General features: G+C 33.7%; 1 protein-coding gene across 1 annotated transcript; it reads left to right on the top strand.

Moving 5' to 3' along the window:
• Positions 1–8,365: 8,365 nt before the first annotated feature.
• Positions 8,366–13,389, top strand: LOC145150673 (uncharacterized). The gene is made up of 11 exons (XM_079075289.1): positions 8,366–10,541; positions 10,621–10,860; positions 10,948–11,077; positions 11,157–11,306; positions 11,403–11,590; positions 11,689–11,758; positions 11,852–12,058; positions 12,176–12,387; positions 12,461–12,539; positions 12,620–12,757; positions 12,870–13,389. Exons 1-11 carry the CDS (start codon positions 8,677–8,679, stop codon positions 13,059–13,061), a joined length of 3,471 nt encoding a protein of 1,156 aa, XP_078931415.1. The 5' UTR covers positions 8,366–8,676; the 3' UTR covers positions 13,062–13,389.
• Positions 13,390–19,126: the final 5,737 nt, after the last annotated feature.

Raw genomic sequence — 19,126 nt, 5'->3', positions numbered from 1 at the left:
TATCCCATTACGTCTTTGTAAGGGTAAAGTTAACAAATATGTAAATATAGTTTTAACCTAGTAATTAGTGTTGCAAAAGTCGTCAGGCGGTCCCAAAGAATGCCAACATAAAACACTTTATTCGGTTTAGGCGGATAGTATTCGGGGAGTATTCGGATACGGTAAATTATAAAGCAGTTAATTTTGGGGAAATTATCTATATAGAAAATAAGTTAATTAAAATTTATAACAAAATAGGTAAATATCATAAGTTCATTAAAAGTTGAAGTGTTAAACTACTCAAAAATTGAGATTCATTTGTTAATATTAGAGTAATCATCTAATCTCCGTCTTTCAAGTTAGCTCCGTGTTGTTCATTGATGTTAAGTCCATCCGATTCATATTCAACTTCTTCATTCATTTCCCCTTCATCCTCGGACACAAATTCTTCCTCATCAAGTTTTCTCAATCTGGAACTTCTTCGATTTTGTAAAGATTCATCATCTCCCATGTTTTCACTGATTGCATCAACTTCATCAACGATATCACCCTCAACAATCCAATCTTGAGCTTCACTTACATCATTCGCTTTTACTACCTTCATATCCTTTGTTTTTTCTTTTTTTTTTGTTCTTTTCCATCAAATTTGCATTAAATTGCACAAAATCAAAATTGTTCAATTTAGTCGTCTTTAATCTATTTATTTTCTTTGTATGTACCTACACAATAAAATTAAAAAAACATTTAATAAATAATTAAATATATGATTTCTTAAATTGAATTATATAACAATTATAGACTTCTAGTAAACAAAATAGTTAATTACTAACCCCTCCAAAAATGCTCCAATTTCTTTCACATCCGGACAAACTAGTTGGTGAAAGAATTGAAGCACTTTTGAAGGGGTTAGTAATTAACTATTTTTTTACTAGAAGTCTATAGTTGTTATATAATTCAATTTAACAAATCATATATTTAATTATTTTTTACATGTTTTTTTTTTAGTTTTATTGTGTAGGTACATAGAAAGAAAAGAAATAGACTAGAAACGACTAAATTGAACATTTTTTTGTGCAATTTAATGCAAATTTGATGGAAAAAAACAAAAAAAGAAAAAACGAAGGATATGAAGGTAGTAAAAGCGAATAATGCAAGTGAGGCTCAAGATTAGATTGTTGAATGTGATATCGTTGATGCGATCATTGAAGACATCGGAGATGATGAATCTTTACAAAATCGAAGAAGTTCTAGATTCAGAGAACTTGATGAGGAAGAATTTGTGTCCGAGGATGAAGGGGAAATGAATGAAGAAGTTGAATATGAATCGGATGGACTTAACATCAATGAACAACACTGAGCTAACTTGAATGAAGGAGATTAGATTATCCGGAACGCTATTTCGGTACGTGGAACAGTGTACCATGTAATGTAGTACGATGTAGGATCGATAATCTATAGAAAGTGTTGAGGAACTTCAAAACTTTCTCTCATTATCAGAATCAGTCAAGGTAACATCAACTCTCTCTAGAACCGGATTAATTTTACCAAATGCCATCTTTCCAAAAAAGAAACTAAGAAGAATAAAGAACTTAAGGAATGGAGGAGTAGAGGACTGAATGTTTGAAGATGTAGAACAGGATCGTGAATATGAAATAGGGTGATAGAAATTAATGGGTCGACGAGATTATTCTCACCTGCCGATGTTTTTACTTTGTTTAATATGCAATTTTGTCATCGCGCTCCAGAAATTGATGGGTTGTCGTTCCAGAAATTGATGGGTCGACGAATTTAGTAGATTGAAATCGCGTTCCATCCTGTAGCAGGATCGACATTTCAAGCAATTCGGGGTCGGTGGAGTTTGCGATTGGGTCGCGAGGATTGGATCGCAATTGGTCCCGTTTCTGGATCGTCCGATCCGGAACGGAAAACGTAGGGGGGGAAGCGATCCTAGTAACTATGTTTTGCAACACTGATTTATAACATTATTCTTTCACATGGCATTGTACTTTCAAAACCCAAGTTATTAAGACATTGTATTTTTTTCATATATTTTAATAGAACAATGTATTTTTTTAGTTATTTTGTAATAATATATTTTACATTAACCAATTATTAAATTGTACTTTTCATTGTAACATTTTACTTTCAAAATCCAACATATGAAGACATTGTGCTTGCCTTTTTTTTTTCTGTTACGATATTTTTCTGTAAAAATTCAGATTTGACTAAAATTGGATACCAACAATAACATTATACTTTAAATTGTTTTTATTCTAAGATACTGCATTTGATATAGACATTGTATATTGAAAATCTAACAACTTATAGCATTCATTATACTCTTAAAAATAAAACCTATTAAGATATTGTACTTTCAAAACTTGTTCCAATTAAGACATTGCATTTTGAAAGTCAAAAATCTAAACCATTTATAGCATCACAGTTTCAACATCAAACCTATTAAGATATTGTATTTCCAAATTTTAAGAATGTTTGATTTTGTTTACCAATTATAGCATTAAACTTTCAACTCTTTTTCCTATTAAGACATTGAACTTCGGAAACTTGTTTGACTTTTGTAAATAATTAGAGCTGTATACTTTTAAGCTTTTCTTTTTCTGTCAAGACATTGTTTATTGGTTGTCTAATTGTTCAGAAAATGGGTCTTGTTCTAAAATCTCATCATCAACATAATCTTGGACCAAAACATAGCCTTGTTTTACATCATTGATTTGTGTTTCCAATTGTTCATGACTTCTCCTATTGAAAGAGACTATAACACTTGACAAGTTAATTTCATCTACATCAATAACTTGGGAAGAGTGACATGCAATGTTTAAGTCAAAGTCCAATTTTTACCTGCAAGAACTTCTTCCTGTTTTTTTGGTTCTTTTGTACTTATGAGATGGGTCATCTATAATTTCTTGTATTGTAATTTTGACTCATGACATAAATGGATGTGTTTTTCCATGTTCGATATATACTTTTATCTTTTTAACCTTACCAACATACCTAGATAGAGTCCACATACAATCCAACTGTACTTCAGGCATGCAAAAGTGGTAATATATAAGCTCTTTATTGACATACCTTATTTCTTTCATCATCGTCTCAACCTCGTTAAATTAAATCTCTTCAATGTTCACATAATCCATGTGCGCCACTTTTCCATTTACATACTTTTTTCTTCCAGGTGCTTTTGAAAAGAAAAAAAAACACCATGATGGATTCACATTGTAAAAAAAATCAACACCATTAACACTCACATACCCTAAACAAATAGGAGTTAAGCTCATATGTAAGAATATAGTACAACTTACGCTGCTCTTTCTTCAAATCCACTTTAGTTGTTGAAGTTCACATGATGATTTTGTTTATTTCCAATACCTTGCTCTGATCGGTTGCAAGCTCTTTTGAAGAAGACATGTCGAATTCAGAAGAAGAGTGTTTTCTTGGGAAAAGCTGGTAAATATAGGTTAGTAATTGAATGTGTAAATCATAGCCATAATTACTAGGTTATCATTGTATGTAGGGGTTTTATTCCTCGGTTTAATCGGTTATCAGTTAGTTCATTCGGTTTGGTGTAATCGTTTTTTCACTTATAAAATATTAACCAAAACCGAAGAAAATAAGGTTTGGGTAAATCGTTTTCAGGTTATTTTGAAACTTATGAAAACTATAAATGTGCATATATGCACATTACAAAATAAAACGCTGTTTTTTATTGTTATTATAGTGTCACCGGCTTAGACGATGACCTAGGGGTGGTGTTGTGATGTGGGTTTTGAAAATTTTGGGCTTGAAGAAAAGTTCTCAAGTAAATATTAGTTCTCAAAAAAACTTTTAATTTTATTGGTATTTAGTCATTTCTTTTTTGTACATTATATACCATCTAATCGAAACTGTTCACATATTACTCTTATAACCTGCAGCAGTCGGTCGCAAGAGTAAAATGTGAACAACTTTAACAAGTTGGATGATATATGATGTAAAAAAGCCTAAATGTGAAGAAAATCAATAGTTCGTTACCATCATGAGTCATTTCCTCTAATTATTAAAGCTTACGGCGACAAGACGTTAGGATCACAGAAGGGGTAGGGAAAAGACTGATATACCCTCGTATGCAAGGAACATGAAGTCGTGTAGATTTCTAACAAAATTAAATGTACCATAACAGATGAATTCAGAAACCATGAGGATGTTTGGTATCAATTTCTCAAAACTATGACCATACTTGTAGAAATATGCATACCTCAGGACCAAAGTTGTAATTTATTCCAAAAAAATCAAATATCCTTTGGCTTTTGTTCATAAAGTAGAATGGAATCACTGCGCCGTTGGCGCTGGAATTAAAATGCACAACGGATTTGCATAAGACTTACATACCAACATAACAACAAAATATTTATAGCAACAGATTTCTTGCATAAGGAGAGTTACATACCAACATAATATTTATAGCAAAAGATTACTTGCATAAGGGTTACATAGCTACATATTGTTTATTTATAGCAGAAGATCACTAAATAGATAAACATATTACCAGGTCATCATTGATCCTATAGATAGCAGGTTCATCAGTATCACCAACTTTGTGGTGTCTAACATTCACAGCCTGTTCACATTCAAGAAAAACAAAAATATAAACTGAAACATTAAAAAAATGGAAATAAGTATTAAAAAGTATTTGATATTTTACCTTTAAATGGCCTGTTTCATGGGAAACCCATTTGTTAATGTCGGTAGGAAACTGTGCATTGCCAGATTTTGCATTTCTATTATAAATTTTGTGTCTTTTTTCCATTAGATGCAAGATGGAATATTATAATTATATTATTAGTACTTTAGAGAAATACACTTACTTATTCGAGCTTCCTGCATTTTTCACTGGTGAGTTAAAGAATCTACATAACATAACATAACATCCGGTTAAATTTCAACCAAATATATAAAATGGTTACAAAGTTTGGACACAAAACTGTGAAATATTCCATAGTTGTTGTTGAAGAGATCTAAAGATCCAGAGAACACAATCCTTGTATTATTTCTTGCCTACAATATCAAAAGAAAGATTATTAGAAGGTTTCTTTATGCTTTTTTGGAATCCTTTTCCCAGTTACTCAATTTTTATATTACTAAAAAAAATAACATATTTTTAAGTGTGTATGTGTGTTGGTGTTGGGGGGGGGGGGGACCTGAACAACTGAAACAAATGAGATTGAAGACCTACAGAGGGAATGTAGAGTTAACAGCTTGGACTTTGGATTAATAGAATAGGTTGATGGAGAAGCTGAAAGAACTTTCAAAACCTGTAAAATGAGTCAAAGGGTAAAAGGGTCATATTCATATACATCCCTAACTCACAAGCCAACCAAATACACGTTGAATATAATCACAATCAATAAAAGATAATAAATACAAATGAGAAATCACAAATTCAAATTCCTACCTCCATGAGATTAATTCAAGACAACAATCAATCGATTAAAAGATGGTTTCCAAATGATAAAGATTAACACACTCATAATTCCAAATGAAGACAATTACATATTCTAAGAATTATTCAACAAAATTTTTAATTCCACAAAAACAAATAAAGACACAGTGAAGACATAATTCATAATTCTATTCATCATATAACTTCATTAACTGACCTTATTCCCTTGAATGCTTAGAACATTATTGAATTTTAATAAAAATCCATAACATAACAAAACTATGAATAAAGATTAGTTGGATTGTATAGTCTCTGTCTACTCCTCCCTTTTGATTGGTTGGCAAGTAACAACAATTGTTAGGTGATGAGATTCAAAGGCCAAAGGAATTAATATTATTAGTGACAAATCGATTAGGATACATGGTGTACAGGCGTTTATCTGATGTCATAAATTTTAAACAAAAAATATATTTTCATGGAAGAAGGAAGAACCGAAAGGGAGAAGCTAGATGAAGACGAACCCTCTCATCACATCTGACTGCTTTTCCCTCCATAGGTCCGACAATATGTATAAGCCCCTGTTATCACCAGCAAAATCAAAATAATTAAAGCATCACGTTCAAGTGAAGCCATAAGAAAACATGGATATTGAAATAGAAGGCGTGTTGAAGCGGGGAAGAAAGCAAGAAACCTTAAGTTTCTTCGATTGAGATTTTGCTACGGCTGTGGATATCAGACGGTTATTTGTTAACGCCTCCTTCTCCGGCGATCACCAAAGCAGTTCCATGAGCAGTTCAGGAAAAAAAACATCTCCCAAGAGTTAGAAGCAACGGAGGATCAAGGTGGAGAGAAGCCCTAATCGAGGAACAGGAATAGAAGATGGTGGAAGAGATTTATTGTACCGACATAAGTATAAGCGATGACGTAGGTGGGAAAGAACGGTCGAACGTCGGCAAGAAATGGAACAGAAGAATCTCCAAAGATGATGGGCGGCAACACAACAATGAAAACAGATAAGAAGCGAAGATAAGAACGGAAAACCTTATGGCGGTTCGTGAACTTCCGTGTGAAAATACGAAAGTGGAAAAAAGTTCAGTGCACACAATCAGAAATACAATACAACTTCCGTGTGAAAAGATGAAAAAGAAAAAAAGTTTACTGTTCCCCAAGCTTTTAAGCTTTTATGTTATATATAATATCAACATATAAAAAAAAGAGAGATCAAGAGAAAAAATTAGTGGATTTAATATATTATGTTATATAGATAGGAACATGAATAAATAAAAACAAAAGATAAAAAATCTACTCTAATAAATAAATGTTTTTTTTGTTATATGTCACACTCTTATTCAATTTGCCAAATGTCATTTTGTGGTTATTTTGAATTAATTTCTTTTCCACATGTTATTTTATGAGTTTTTTCTATTTTAATAAATTCCATATAATACTTTAATGTAATAATTATCGTAAATGTCTACTCTAATAAATGAAGGTTGTTTTGCAACATGTGACACTCTCATTCAATTTGCCAAATGTCATTTTGTGGTTATTTTGAATTAATTTCTTTTCCACATGTCATTTTATGAGTTTTTCTATTTTAATAAATTCTACATAATAGTATACTTTAATGTAATAATTACAATAAATGTAGTAATAAATGAATATCAAATTCATTAATGAATTTACCTTCTTATTTCAAAATTTTCAAATTAAAGCTCATTAGTTTATTTTGTTTATTTATTTAAATTTAAAAGATAAAAAAATCAATTTTAATAATTCATTATTTTTCTTATTTTCTTATAAATCCAAAGTTCTTAAATATTTAGACCTTTATATTTATTTTTTTTAATTAACCCATGTAATACATGTATCTTACACCTAGTATTTAATAAAAACAAAAGATAAAAGGACATTTAATTTCTTCATTATAATTTGTAGGGGTGAGCATGGTGCGTTTTTTGGCCAAAACCGAACCGAAAACCGCAACTTCAGTTTTTTGAAATTTAGAAACCGCACCGTTCGGTTTTTATGCGGTTCGTTTTTTTTTTTTTTTTTTTGTCAATTTTTTTTTTTTTTTGGTTTTCATTTTGCTATTTTACTAAAACTCAAGTAACTCGGCGAGTTATTTTGACTCGGACGATGAGTGCTAATCATTTTTTGGAGATGAACTGATACAACCACCTCTTGATTTGAAATCAAATTACATAACCACTCATCCAACATGTTTCTAATGTTTGAATATAATACGAATTAAATATAATATTTGTTTCACAGGTACATGTATTTATAAAAAATATATTATCATCACTAGTATTTTTTTTAATATTTAAATGTTAAAAAATGTCGTAAACATTATTTATTATTGTAAATATCACTGAATGTATATTTAAAAATATACAATCATCCTCTGATAGATAAGATCGATATTTATATTTATAGAAAATTTTAATTGTCATGAGTTCTAGGTTCTTACAAATATCAACACTTAATATATATATATATATATATATATATATATATATATATATATATATATAGTGCGGTTTGGTTTTTTGAGGCTTATGCGAGACTAGAAACCACCGCACCGAGCATTTTCGGTTTTGCAAAACTAAAAACCGCACCATCGGTTTTCATTGCGGTTTCGGTTTTTCGGTTTCGGTTTATATGATTTTTTCGGTTTTTTTAGTTTGTGGTTCGGTTTTTGCTCACCCGTAATAATTTGTCATATGAAAGTCATATTATTGGTAATATGAAATTGTAATTATAATGATATAACTTTTTAATTATTGGTTGTTTTTTAGAAAATAAATAAAAGATATATATAAATCAATCCAATCCATATATAGAGCATATTTCTCTTAAAATTTTAACATTTTGACAGATCATATTTTACAGAATATTGTTTTGCCTAAAAACGAGAACAGTCAATCCAATCGGACCCAATTCAAATACGTCGTTGTCGTGAATCGGGCAACAGTTCTCGAGAAAGAAAGAACCAAAATAATCCGTGAAAGCAATGAAGGGACGCAACGCAGGGTTCTTCGACTTCGAATAATTTCAATTTGGATAACAAATCAGATCAAAACCCAACTCGATTTTGCATTGAAACAAGGATTACATTCACGAACCAGAAAGAAAGTAACTTCTAGATTGTTTTATGCTTCACTTCTTCAAGATTCATCGGAAAATTAGTCAACAACAATCGTCAGGTTTAATGTCTTCCTTCCGCCGGAGATGTCGCCTCCGGCGTCTGTAGATTCATGCACCGGTCAGTTTTCTTCATTCAAATCTTCTTCTGCGTTTTTTCTTCCTACACCAACATGAACTCTTCATCATCGAATTCGAATTACGCGTTTCCCAATTCGAATCAAATGGATACCATTTTGGGGTTTAATTCACCGCCTTTAGCGGATTCTAGGAATCCAGGGGGAGCCACTGTAGCTGGTTCTGGTTCAAATCTATCACGGCCACGGCTTATGAAGATGAGAAGACAGACTTCTCATAACCCAAGGTCTACTACTGCCTTCGGCATCCGTCGTGGGGAAGAGGCTGACGCTTCTCTAGGGTTTAACCCATTTCGAACTTCATCCGAATCCAATTTTGTCGATCCGGGTATGGAGAATGTTCCAGAAAGGGTGTTTACATTCGGAGCAGGCAGCAGAAATAATGCTTCATTTAGCTTTCAGGCTTTCGAAAGAGAGAATATGAAAAACCTTGACGAATCAATGGTTGATCAGTTACCAGATCAAATTAACAACTTGAACATAAGAGGATCAGGTAACGTGAACCCTATGAAGAGCCAGTTTACCAATAAGTTTCCTAGCAATGTGGAGACAGAATTACAACATGAAATGCATAAAATGAATCTGGGTAATTCAGGAAACGTGGGGTGGGCTAGCAATACTCATAAAACCTCTGTATTCGGAAATAACAGTAAGAGTTATGAACACTTGTCTGAAATATCAAAACCTGTAACTTTTGTTAAGCAGCATGATGAAGAAAGGGTAAATCCTGATTTGATATCAGATAGAATGGGGAAGATGAAAGTAAGTGAATCTGGAGAAGATAGTTTGAAAACCTTCATATTTGGAGCAACTAGTAAAACCAGAGAAGATGTCAAGGCGGATGTAATATCAGATAAAATGCAGGATTTGAAAGTAAGTGGAATTGGAGAATCGTCTGTTTTTTCTACAGTATCTGATAATAAGTTCCAGAGTGGCACTTTTACTTTCACTAGCAAATTGGATGACTTAAAAGCTCCAAATGCAGAAATAAAAACACCCATGGAATCTGTCAAAGGATCCAAACTAAAGAAAAAGAAAGGGAAAACAAGAAAGCATGTCTCTGGTCAACCTCGTCCTACACAAAACTTTGTGTTTGGTCAAACTTCAGTTGAAATACTCGAGGGTTTTGAAGCATACTCACCAATGGATGTTTCCCCATATCAAGAAACCCTAGCTGATGATTATTATTACAGAGGAACTTCTGTGACATCAGATGATACTTCCCAATTAAACGACCACAACAGTTTCTCAAGTGAATCATTTATAATCAATTCAAATCTCACAACAGATGAAGACCTTCTTTTTGCCACACAGTGTTTGGGTATTAATGAGAGTGATGTTAAGTGTGAAGTTTCAGAAGCAGAAAGCTTCAGGTCTGCAAATGAGAACTTGGAATACAGCAGTGATACATTTGCTACAGCATTTGATTCAGAACTGAGTTCAACTGCAACTTCAAGTAGACAAGAAGAATCAGGCACCAGATTATTTAAATTCGGTTCAAAATTAGAAAACATAAACAAGGAAAACTTCACATTTGCTGCATCTTCTTCAAGTCAAAGTCAACTATCACCAGACACACGTCAGCATAAAAAGAAACATCGTCTGAAAACCTGTCAAGATTCTTCAAGTTCAACATCTGATACAAAAACCGATTTTTTCCCGATTCCTATTAATAATCCTTCAATCTTTTCTCCCAAATCAGTACCTATTTTATCAAGTAAAGACAAAGATAGTTTCAAATCAATAAAAGAACAAGATTCAAAGCATGGATCTTTTTCAACCTTTTCAACTGCATCAGCCAGCATTGCAGCAGAGGAATCCTGTGAGAAATGGCGATTGAGGTTTGAGATTCTTTGATTCTTTCTTCCACCATTTTTGTCAGTTATCAATGTTTTTAAGATTTGTATTGATTTATGTTAGGGGAAACCAAGCTTATGGAAATGGAGATTTAGCTAAAGCAGAGGATTATTACACACAGGGGTTAAACACTGTTCCTCAAACTGAAAAATCCAGAGATTGTCTTAGGGCTTTGATGTTATGCTATAGCAATCGTGCAGCTGCTAGGATTTCTCTTGGAAAAATGAGAGAAGCATTAAAAGATTGTTTAATGGCTGCAGCTATTGATCCTAATTTTCTCAAAGTTCAAGTTCGTGCTGCTCAGTAAGTCTCACTTCTGTTACATTTTCTGTTAAATCTTTCTGTTTTATATAATATAATATAATAGTATGGATCTTTTTATATGTTCAGTTGTTATCTTGCTATTGGAGAAGTTGAAAATGCAACTCTTCAGTATATGAAGTGTTTGCAATCAGGGAATGATGTCTGTGTAGACAGAAAGTTGTTAGTAGAAGCCTCTGAGGGTTTAGCAAAGGCACAGGTATTTTAAATTCTCTCTTTTTTATTTATTCACTTTCTATTATCATCATTAATATGATTTTTGGTTTGTATGTTTTCAGAAAGTAACAAAATGCATTAAGCAATATACAGAACTTCCACGAAGAACATCTGATGAATTAGAATCTGCATTGAGAGTTATTGATGAAGCTCTGCAGATTAGCAATTTCTCAGAGCAATTACTTCAAATGAAAGCAGATATCTTAATCATGGTTAGTTTTACAAAGTAATCTTAGTTTATAGTTTTCTGTATTTTATTCTTGATAACTTATATGATTCAATTCAACACTCTTTTGTCTGTTTTTCAGTTACGAAGATATGAACAGGTTATTCAGATGTGTGAGCAGAATCCTAATTCTGCTGAGGTGGACACACACACAAGCCCTAATTCATGGAGGTCAACACTGATTGTTAAATCCTATTTCAATCTAGGAAGACTAGAGGAAGCTCTTGAATTCATTAAAAAGCAAGAAACTTCTGGACAAATCACAGAAAGGTATCTATCCCTATTCTGTTTCAAAACTTTCAATTGACTAAAACTAAAAGTCAACAATTATGAAAGTTGACTTCTTTGTGGTATTTATTGATTTCCAGATTAGAAAGCATGAGTTTGGACTCGGTGATACCTTTAGCCAACACAATACGTGAGCTTTTATCTCGCAAGGTACATAAACAATAACTATTTATCTCACACACTAAAAAAAAATTAACAAATTCTGCATGATTTATAATTTTATTGTTAATTGTTTCTTCATAGGCAGCAGGAAATGAAGCTTATAAATCAGGGAAATACACAGAAGCAGTTGAACATTACAGTGCTGCTTTATCATGCAGTGTTGAATCACGTCCTTTTGCAGCCATTTGTTTTTGTAATCGAGCTGCAGCATATGGAACTTTAGGTCAAATCACAGATGCCATTGCAGATTGCAGTTTGGCCATTGCCCTTGACCCCACCTACCTCAAGGTCTGCTAACATGCACCGTGTTTTCGCTAACGTGCACCGTGTCTTGCTAACATGCACCATGTTTTGCTAACGTGCACCGTGTTTTTGCTAACGTGCACCGTATTTAATTGAATGCAGGCACTATCTAGAAGAGCGAGTTTATATGAAATGATTAGGGACTATGGGCAAGCTGCTACAGATCTTAGAAGATTTGTGTCTCTTCTCACATCTCAAATACATGAAAATGCAATTCTTGATAAATCGAATGAGATAAGGAGAACTCAGATTCGGATTTCTAACATTGAAGAAGAATCCAGGAAGGAAATTCCTTTAAATATGTACCTTATATTGTAAGTTTTTATTTTGTTTTTAAAACATGATTCAAAGAGGAAAATCGTTTCACTTTTGTACAATTTACTACAGGGGAGTTGAGTCGACTGCTGATGCTTCAGAAGTCAAGAAGGCCTACCGGAAAGCTGCACTAAAACATCACCCTGATAAGGTCAGAATTTTTATTTAAAAAAATTATACAAAAGTTTCATAAAAAGTTATATATATATTTTTCTTGTTTTGGTTATGTAGGCTGCTTTGTCACTGAGTAGAAGTGATAATGGAGACGATAGGCTGTGGAAGGAAATAGCTGAAAATGTCTACAAAGATGCTGATAGGCTTTTCAAAATGATTGGAGAGGCATATGCTGTACTTTCAAACCCTTCCAAGGTCTCCAAAATTATTCATTTCTAAAACCCTTTTTTTTTCTCTCTTTTAAGTGTGTTGTCTGGATAAATGATGTTTAAAAAATATCTGAGAAACTGACATGATTTTTGTGTAGAGGTCAAGTTATGACATGGATGAAGAGATGAGAAATGAAGCCAATCATTTTACTAACAATTCTCAAAGCCCGGTTTTTGAGAGAAGTGGGAGTAGAAGATGGCAAGATTCTTGGAGACCATATGTTCATACTCAGTCAAAAGGTCAAGAAAAGTCAACCCCATCATACAGGTATTATTCAAGGCAATCTTGATGTAAGTAATTATGGTCATCAAGTTTTGTTGCATGAGAGCATAATGACATGCAATGACCACGCAATGTGTGGTGTGATTGAGTGTATGATCGATCGATTGATTCATGGCATAAAGAGCTTGAATGGGTTGTATGTTTGACCAAGTTTTGACTGATGTATGATTGATAGGTGAAAGGAACTTGTATACATGTTTTTTCTTGAGAGTTTTTATTTTTTTAGGCTGTGAGGCTTGACTTGAATGTATACTGTATAGTATAGTGATTGTGTTTGTTGTAAGGTGTTATAGAATGTGGAAACAAGTGAATGAAAGAGTGGGAAGATTATTTAACTCATTGTTATGTCATTGTTATAATGAAGATGTTGAAAACATTATCTTCATATTACCACAACTAACCATTATCCCTCCTCTTCTACAACCCAAAAATATTCATCTTTATATCCAAAAATAAAGAACATCATCCGTAATTTTGGATGTTAACCATAATTTGAGTATGTAATTTGAAGTTTTACATACACATGTAATTATGAAAGCTTGCAAGGATATAAATGAAATTCTTCTATTTTAATATTCGTGAATATCTCTTTTGTCTCTCTTGAATATTTTCTTGGAGAACTTTGAGATCGAACAATGAAAGTTTAATGGAATTGCATGTTTTTGACCGCTAAATTTTCACAAAACTTTTGATTTTAAAAAAAAAAAAAAAAGTGATTGGTAATCGTTTGTTGGATTTTCATTGTAGAAGTTATTAGTCATCGTATGACAAGGGATGGTTTATTGTAGGAGAATTTTGTAAGAAAACATAATTTTATAAAAAAAAAACGATGAGTTATGTTCACAATCATCTCTGTCGTATGCATAGGGTATGTCATTGGCATCCCTAGGAGGCTAGGACACTGTAGACAACTCAAGACCCGATCCACTCAAATATTCTATAAACGTGGAAACGAAAAAAGTCGTAATTGCCTTAGAAAGAACATTTTTTTCCCAAACAAAAGAGTGATGTACAATAACCAAGACATTATTGTGTCATAGTACCTATCGACTGTAAGTGCTCATGGAGTACATGCTCGAATTTGTCAAGGATGGACATCAATGTGACCACACAGTCTAAAATTTGACCATGCTAGATGGTGATTATCCACGATAGTAGGTCCAACCCCCTTATATATAGGCCTTAGCATTAAATGTTTACCTCGAATATAAGTTTTAAAACGAGAATTCGAAATCTTAAGCATTAATGCATTATAATAATAAATATAACTAAATTACAAATGTATTTACTCGGTCGGCATAGTACGAGAAATCAACATTGTGGGGTTTATGATAATAATGATTACTAATAGGTAAATAGGCAAATCAGAATGGATAAATTACCAAAAACAATGTCGTATTGATCTTAAGTCTTTAGGATACTCAAAACAGAAAATGTTTTGATAGATTTGGTTTTTTCTTTAATATGTTAAATGAAACAAAATATAGGAAATTGTAAAACCGTAGATCACGCTTTTGGTTAGCTAAGACCCTATTTAGGGTGGATAAGTTAGCTTAATTTTTGCAGGCAATTTAGTATCTCATGTAGTTTTGGTTTTTATTTGAAGTTTTTATAACATTTTATTTTGTTATGGTTATAAGTAAAAGGGAAAATGTCACTGTAGCCCCACGAAGTTACACATTTTGGTTTAAATTGTCCCTTATGTTATTTTTTGGTTTTATAAGGGCATGAAGTCACATTTAACCGACTAATTTGGGATTTTGATCCAATTCAACCGGTTTCCTTGCCTAGTCATCACCCAACTCAGTTAGTGAGTCTACTCACCCAACTCGGATTATACGTCACTGACTCACGAACGAGTTGGCTTGCTTGGGCCCTAAGGGTTCAGTGGTCCCCTAGTATATAATTGAAGGATCTGCTGGACAAAACCATAGATTATTGTTACGATTTCCGGCCAAACACTAGCCGACAACCATAAAACAATACTCCCTTTTTCCTTCACTGTCTTCCATGGATCCTACCCCACCACCATCACCAGATACTATAAACTCCAATAACTCGATAACTCAACAGACGGGCTTAACTTGAACGATTGGCACACGATCTTCTGTGACTGTGGCGAAAAGATAGCTGAGCAACAAGGTCAGGTCGAGCGTATGAAGGAGGAGATGGGTCGCAATTACCTTCTTTCCAGGGTTGATGTCCTCAACATACAGCAAAGGTTCGACCATGTTGAGAAGCAGATTAAAGCGATTGCACTGTTGGTTGTGGGTGTCGTCGTCATGCTCCTGATCATGATTTGCATCATTCACTTGATAATCAGCAAGTGAATATCATGGAAATGGGTTGTAGTGGTATGCTAATCTAGTGCTCGTAATCTACTGTTAGGTTTAATGGTGTTTCTTGTTATATATGTTATTAGGATTATGCGTGTTTCGTTTGTGTTAGTGGTAATCCAGTTAGTGTAGGTAGTGGTACTCCAGTGGTGGTTGTAATGGTACATTTTAGATGTTTTTTGAAGTCCTGGTTACCTGTAACAGGCATTTTGGTGAAATATAAATTGAAATGAATGGGTTATAATTTGTTCCGTTCATCGGTGTTGATTTAGGGTAACTTTTGTTTGCCTTAGTTAATGTTAATTAAGTGTGTATGGTGCACCAACTATGACAGATGTGCATGAGGTCAAACAAAGGGGTATTTTTGTCATTTCCACTTTATAAGTAGTTTACTTCTTTACTCGACAATACCTTTCATTTTCCCTGTGACTGTTTGCTTTTGGAATTGTAGAGCCCTTGGAATTAACGAAGCGAAAATGGTGAAATGCTCATGTGGATGTGTTGCCATAATAAGAATGTCTTCCACTCCATCCAACCCTGGAAGACCATTCTATGCTTGCCCCACTAAGGTGTGTGTTAGTTTGTTCATTGTAGCCCTAATTTATTAGTTTGTTCCATTCTTAGTCTCTCACACTATGACAACCCGAAATTTTTTGCTTTGTAAAGTCAGTACAATCAACCTTAAGTCAGACTCACTCCTGCTATCTTCTAGCACTGTTTGGAGTCTGTTTGAGTGTTTTAAGCCTAGTACATCAAAGGATCAAGTGTTAGAATGGGTCAACTAAAGGTCCAAACCATCAAACAAGCCATAAACCCTCAAATGAGGAGTTTACGGCCAGGACCCATGAGTTTACGGTCGTAAACTCATGGTGGCCGTAAACTCCCGCCTATAAGTATGAAGCTTGGGCTATTTTCTTCACTTTTTCCATTTCCAAGGCTTGGAACTCGAAAACTCTCTCAAGTATCATAGGATTTTGCTTCAAAACCCTCAAAATGTAAGTGATTCCTTCGATCTATGTGTTAATATATCTCTTATTTTTGAATCACCTTTGAATTCTTCCATGAAAACGTCTTTTGGCTAGATCTTCAACTTTCACCAAGAACACCACGAACACATACTTGTTCTTGGTGGCCGAAAACTCATCAAAGGTCCTCAAAAGTGTGAGTATTCCATCTACCATCTAGTAGTACATGTTAAACACTAGACCATAGCCTTGAATCATCACCAAACTCAACATCAAAGAGAGTTTACGGCCAGGAGTTTCTCCCATGGCCGTAAACCCATGTTTTGGTCACAAGTTGGCCGCAAACCCTTCTCATATCCAAGCTTTAGACCTTGAACCCCTAATGGATGATAGATAGGACTTTAAAACACCATCTTGTGCATAATGTTCATGAGTTTATGGCCGTAAACTCCTTGTTTGGCCGTAAACTCATCCATCTTGGCCGTAAACACCTCAACACCCTCCATTAAGTTGGTTTTTCTCATCCTTGTGCAGAGCAATAGTCCCTCAAGTTTCCCAAGCATTCAAACACCCTCTTATGCACCTTTTATCATGAGTTTACGGCCGTAAACTCCATCGTCGTAAACCCATGGCCGTAAACACCATTCATTGGCCTTAAACTCCCTTAGATGAATCACATGTGATTCTAACACTTGGTCCAAGTGTTTCCTCGTCCCTAAAGGTGTTTCCTTTCATATAGTTGCTTATAAACACTATATTCATGCCAATATATGTCATTATATGTCATTTAGGACTCGTTTGTGTCTCGGGACTTCATTCGTGGAACTTCTCATCCTTACGCGCATATTCGTTGAATCACCCACATAAGGTGAGTTCATACCCCGTAATCAACCTTTTAAACTGTTTTAAATGCTTTTAAGGGGGGATACAAGTTGAACACAATGATAATTGTGTAATTGTTTGTTATAAACATTTTCAAAAAACTGCTTATGTCATTTATACGTGGTCAAAACATTTCAAAAACTCTTTTAAAGTTATGTTACTTTATAGTTTAACAAAACTCCGTTTTTAAAGTACCAGCATAACTTAGTAAAAAAATGATTCTTTTCAGTAACAGGTCAAGTAAAATACTAGTAAACTATAAGGGGTATAGTTTAGGAGTTCAGTTCATAGTAGATGCTAGGACATACTATAAAGAGAAACAGGGAGGTAGATACAATACACGATAACATAAAGAGAAACAGGGAGGTAGATACAATACTTCAGAGAGACATACTATACACTATACACTATAACAGAACGAACATACTAAGATGTTATAGCATAGAACAACTACAAGATCTAATTATACCAATGAATCACTAACTCATTGTTCTTAACAAAAGGTGATAGTTAAATTGGGTATACATGATCATATAACTTTAATGTGAATTACACGGCTAGCAATAGTTTGCTGCAGTCGCGTTTGGTCCCCAGAATCTCTTGACAGGGAGAGCGTATAGTATGGGTACTAGCCTTCACATTATGACCTTACTAAAACAAACATGTTAAGGTAATCAGTACGTCAGGATGTCAATTCAAAAGATAACTGTGTACTTATAATTTCCCACTACTTTCATTTTGTGACAGTTCCACTTGAAAGTTAATACAAACTATTTTCGAGTCAAGATAGTTATAAACTAGGTAAAAACTTACATTTTACAAAAGACAAACAGAACAGTCGATTATAGTACATTCAGTAGAAAGGGACCTATAATGCTAACTTTATGATTCCTTAGTGTATGCATTCAGGGATATATATTAATCAGGTCCGACAGGTAGTAAGATGTGTGTTTTCCGCTTCATTTCATGTTCCTTGTTTGGTTGTGGGCTTAGAGCAGATACACCCAGCCTACTATCTATCCGAGCTTAGCTATATATATGTTATGTATACACCAAGTAATCATAAGGGGTACCATGTATGGGTCAGGTCATAGGACACTAATTCAATGCACCGTTTTCTAGTACAAAACATACTTTTCAAATGAAGAACTTTTGGAATACAAAACTAGAAACTTAACCAGTAAAAGGTTTAATCCATTTTATTAAACCAGTAAAACTTAAAGGACCTAAGGTGGTTAATTCCATAATACCTTAGTTTATACACCAAGGTTATATATAATTAATACCCGATAGGTAGTTGGATGTGTGCCTTCCACCTCATTCCCTGTTCCTTGTTTGGATGTGGGCTTAGGGCAGATTCACACAATTAACTATCTGTTCGATATTAGATTATATATAACTAGTACAAACTAAGTAATTATAGAATGAACTACTGTGGTTACCATTTTATTATAAGAAATAAGGGTTTTCTTAAAGGATCTTTTCATCAAATATAAATGAACTATTACAGTTAACTCCGTGAGTACCGAGTGAATACGCAGGGGTTATATACAACGATGATCTAACAAACAATGGGACGTGTGTCTTCTGCCTCATTTCCTGTTCCTTGTTTGGTTGTGGGCGTGGGGCAGATACACACAACCGATTGTTTGTTTACTCTGGGTTTTATATAACTTGTATCCATTTAATACTCATACAAAGGACTGTTGAGTCATTTTTACTTATCTTTCATCAAAGCAGGAAATATAGGATTTTCTGGAGGAACAGCCAAACTTTTCTAAAACAGATGTTACTACAACCTACTATAATTTTCTACAACTTTCTTACTACTCACACTACATCACTAAAATCGTATGAACTCACCAGCTTAAATGCTGATCTACGCATTC

Source organism: Lactuca virosa, chromosome 1, assembly GCF_052849685.1.
Source record: "Lactuca virosa cultivar CGN04683 chromosome 1, Lactuca_virosa_CGN04683_v6, whole genome shotgun sequence".
NCBI classification, from domain to species: Eukaryota; Viridiplantae; Streptophyta; class Magnoliopsida; order Asterales; family Asteraceae; genus Lactuca; species Lactuca virosa.
This window is presented reverse-complemented; position numbering and strand designations above follow the sequence as displayed.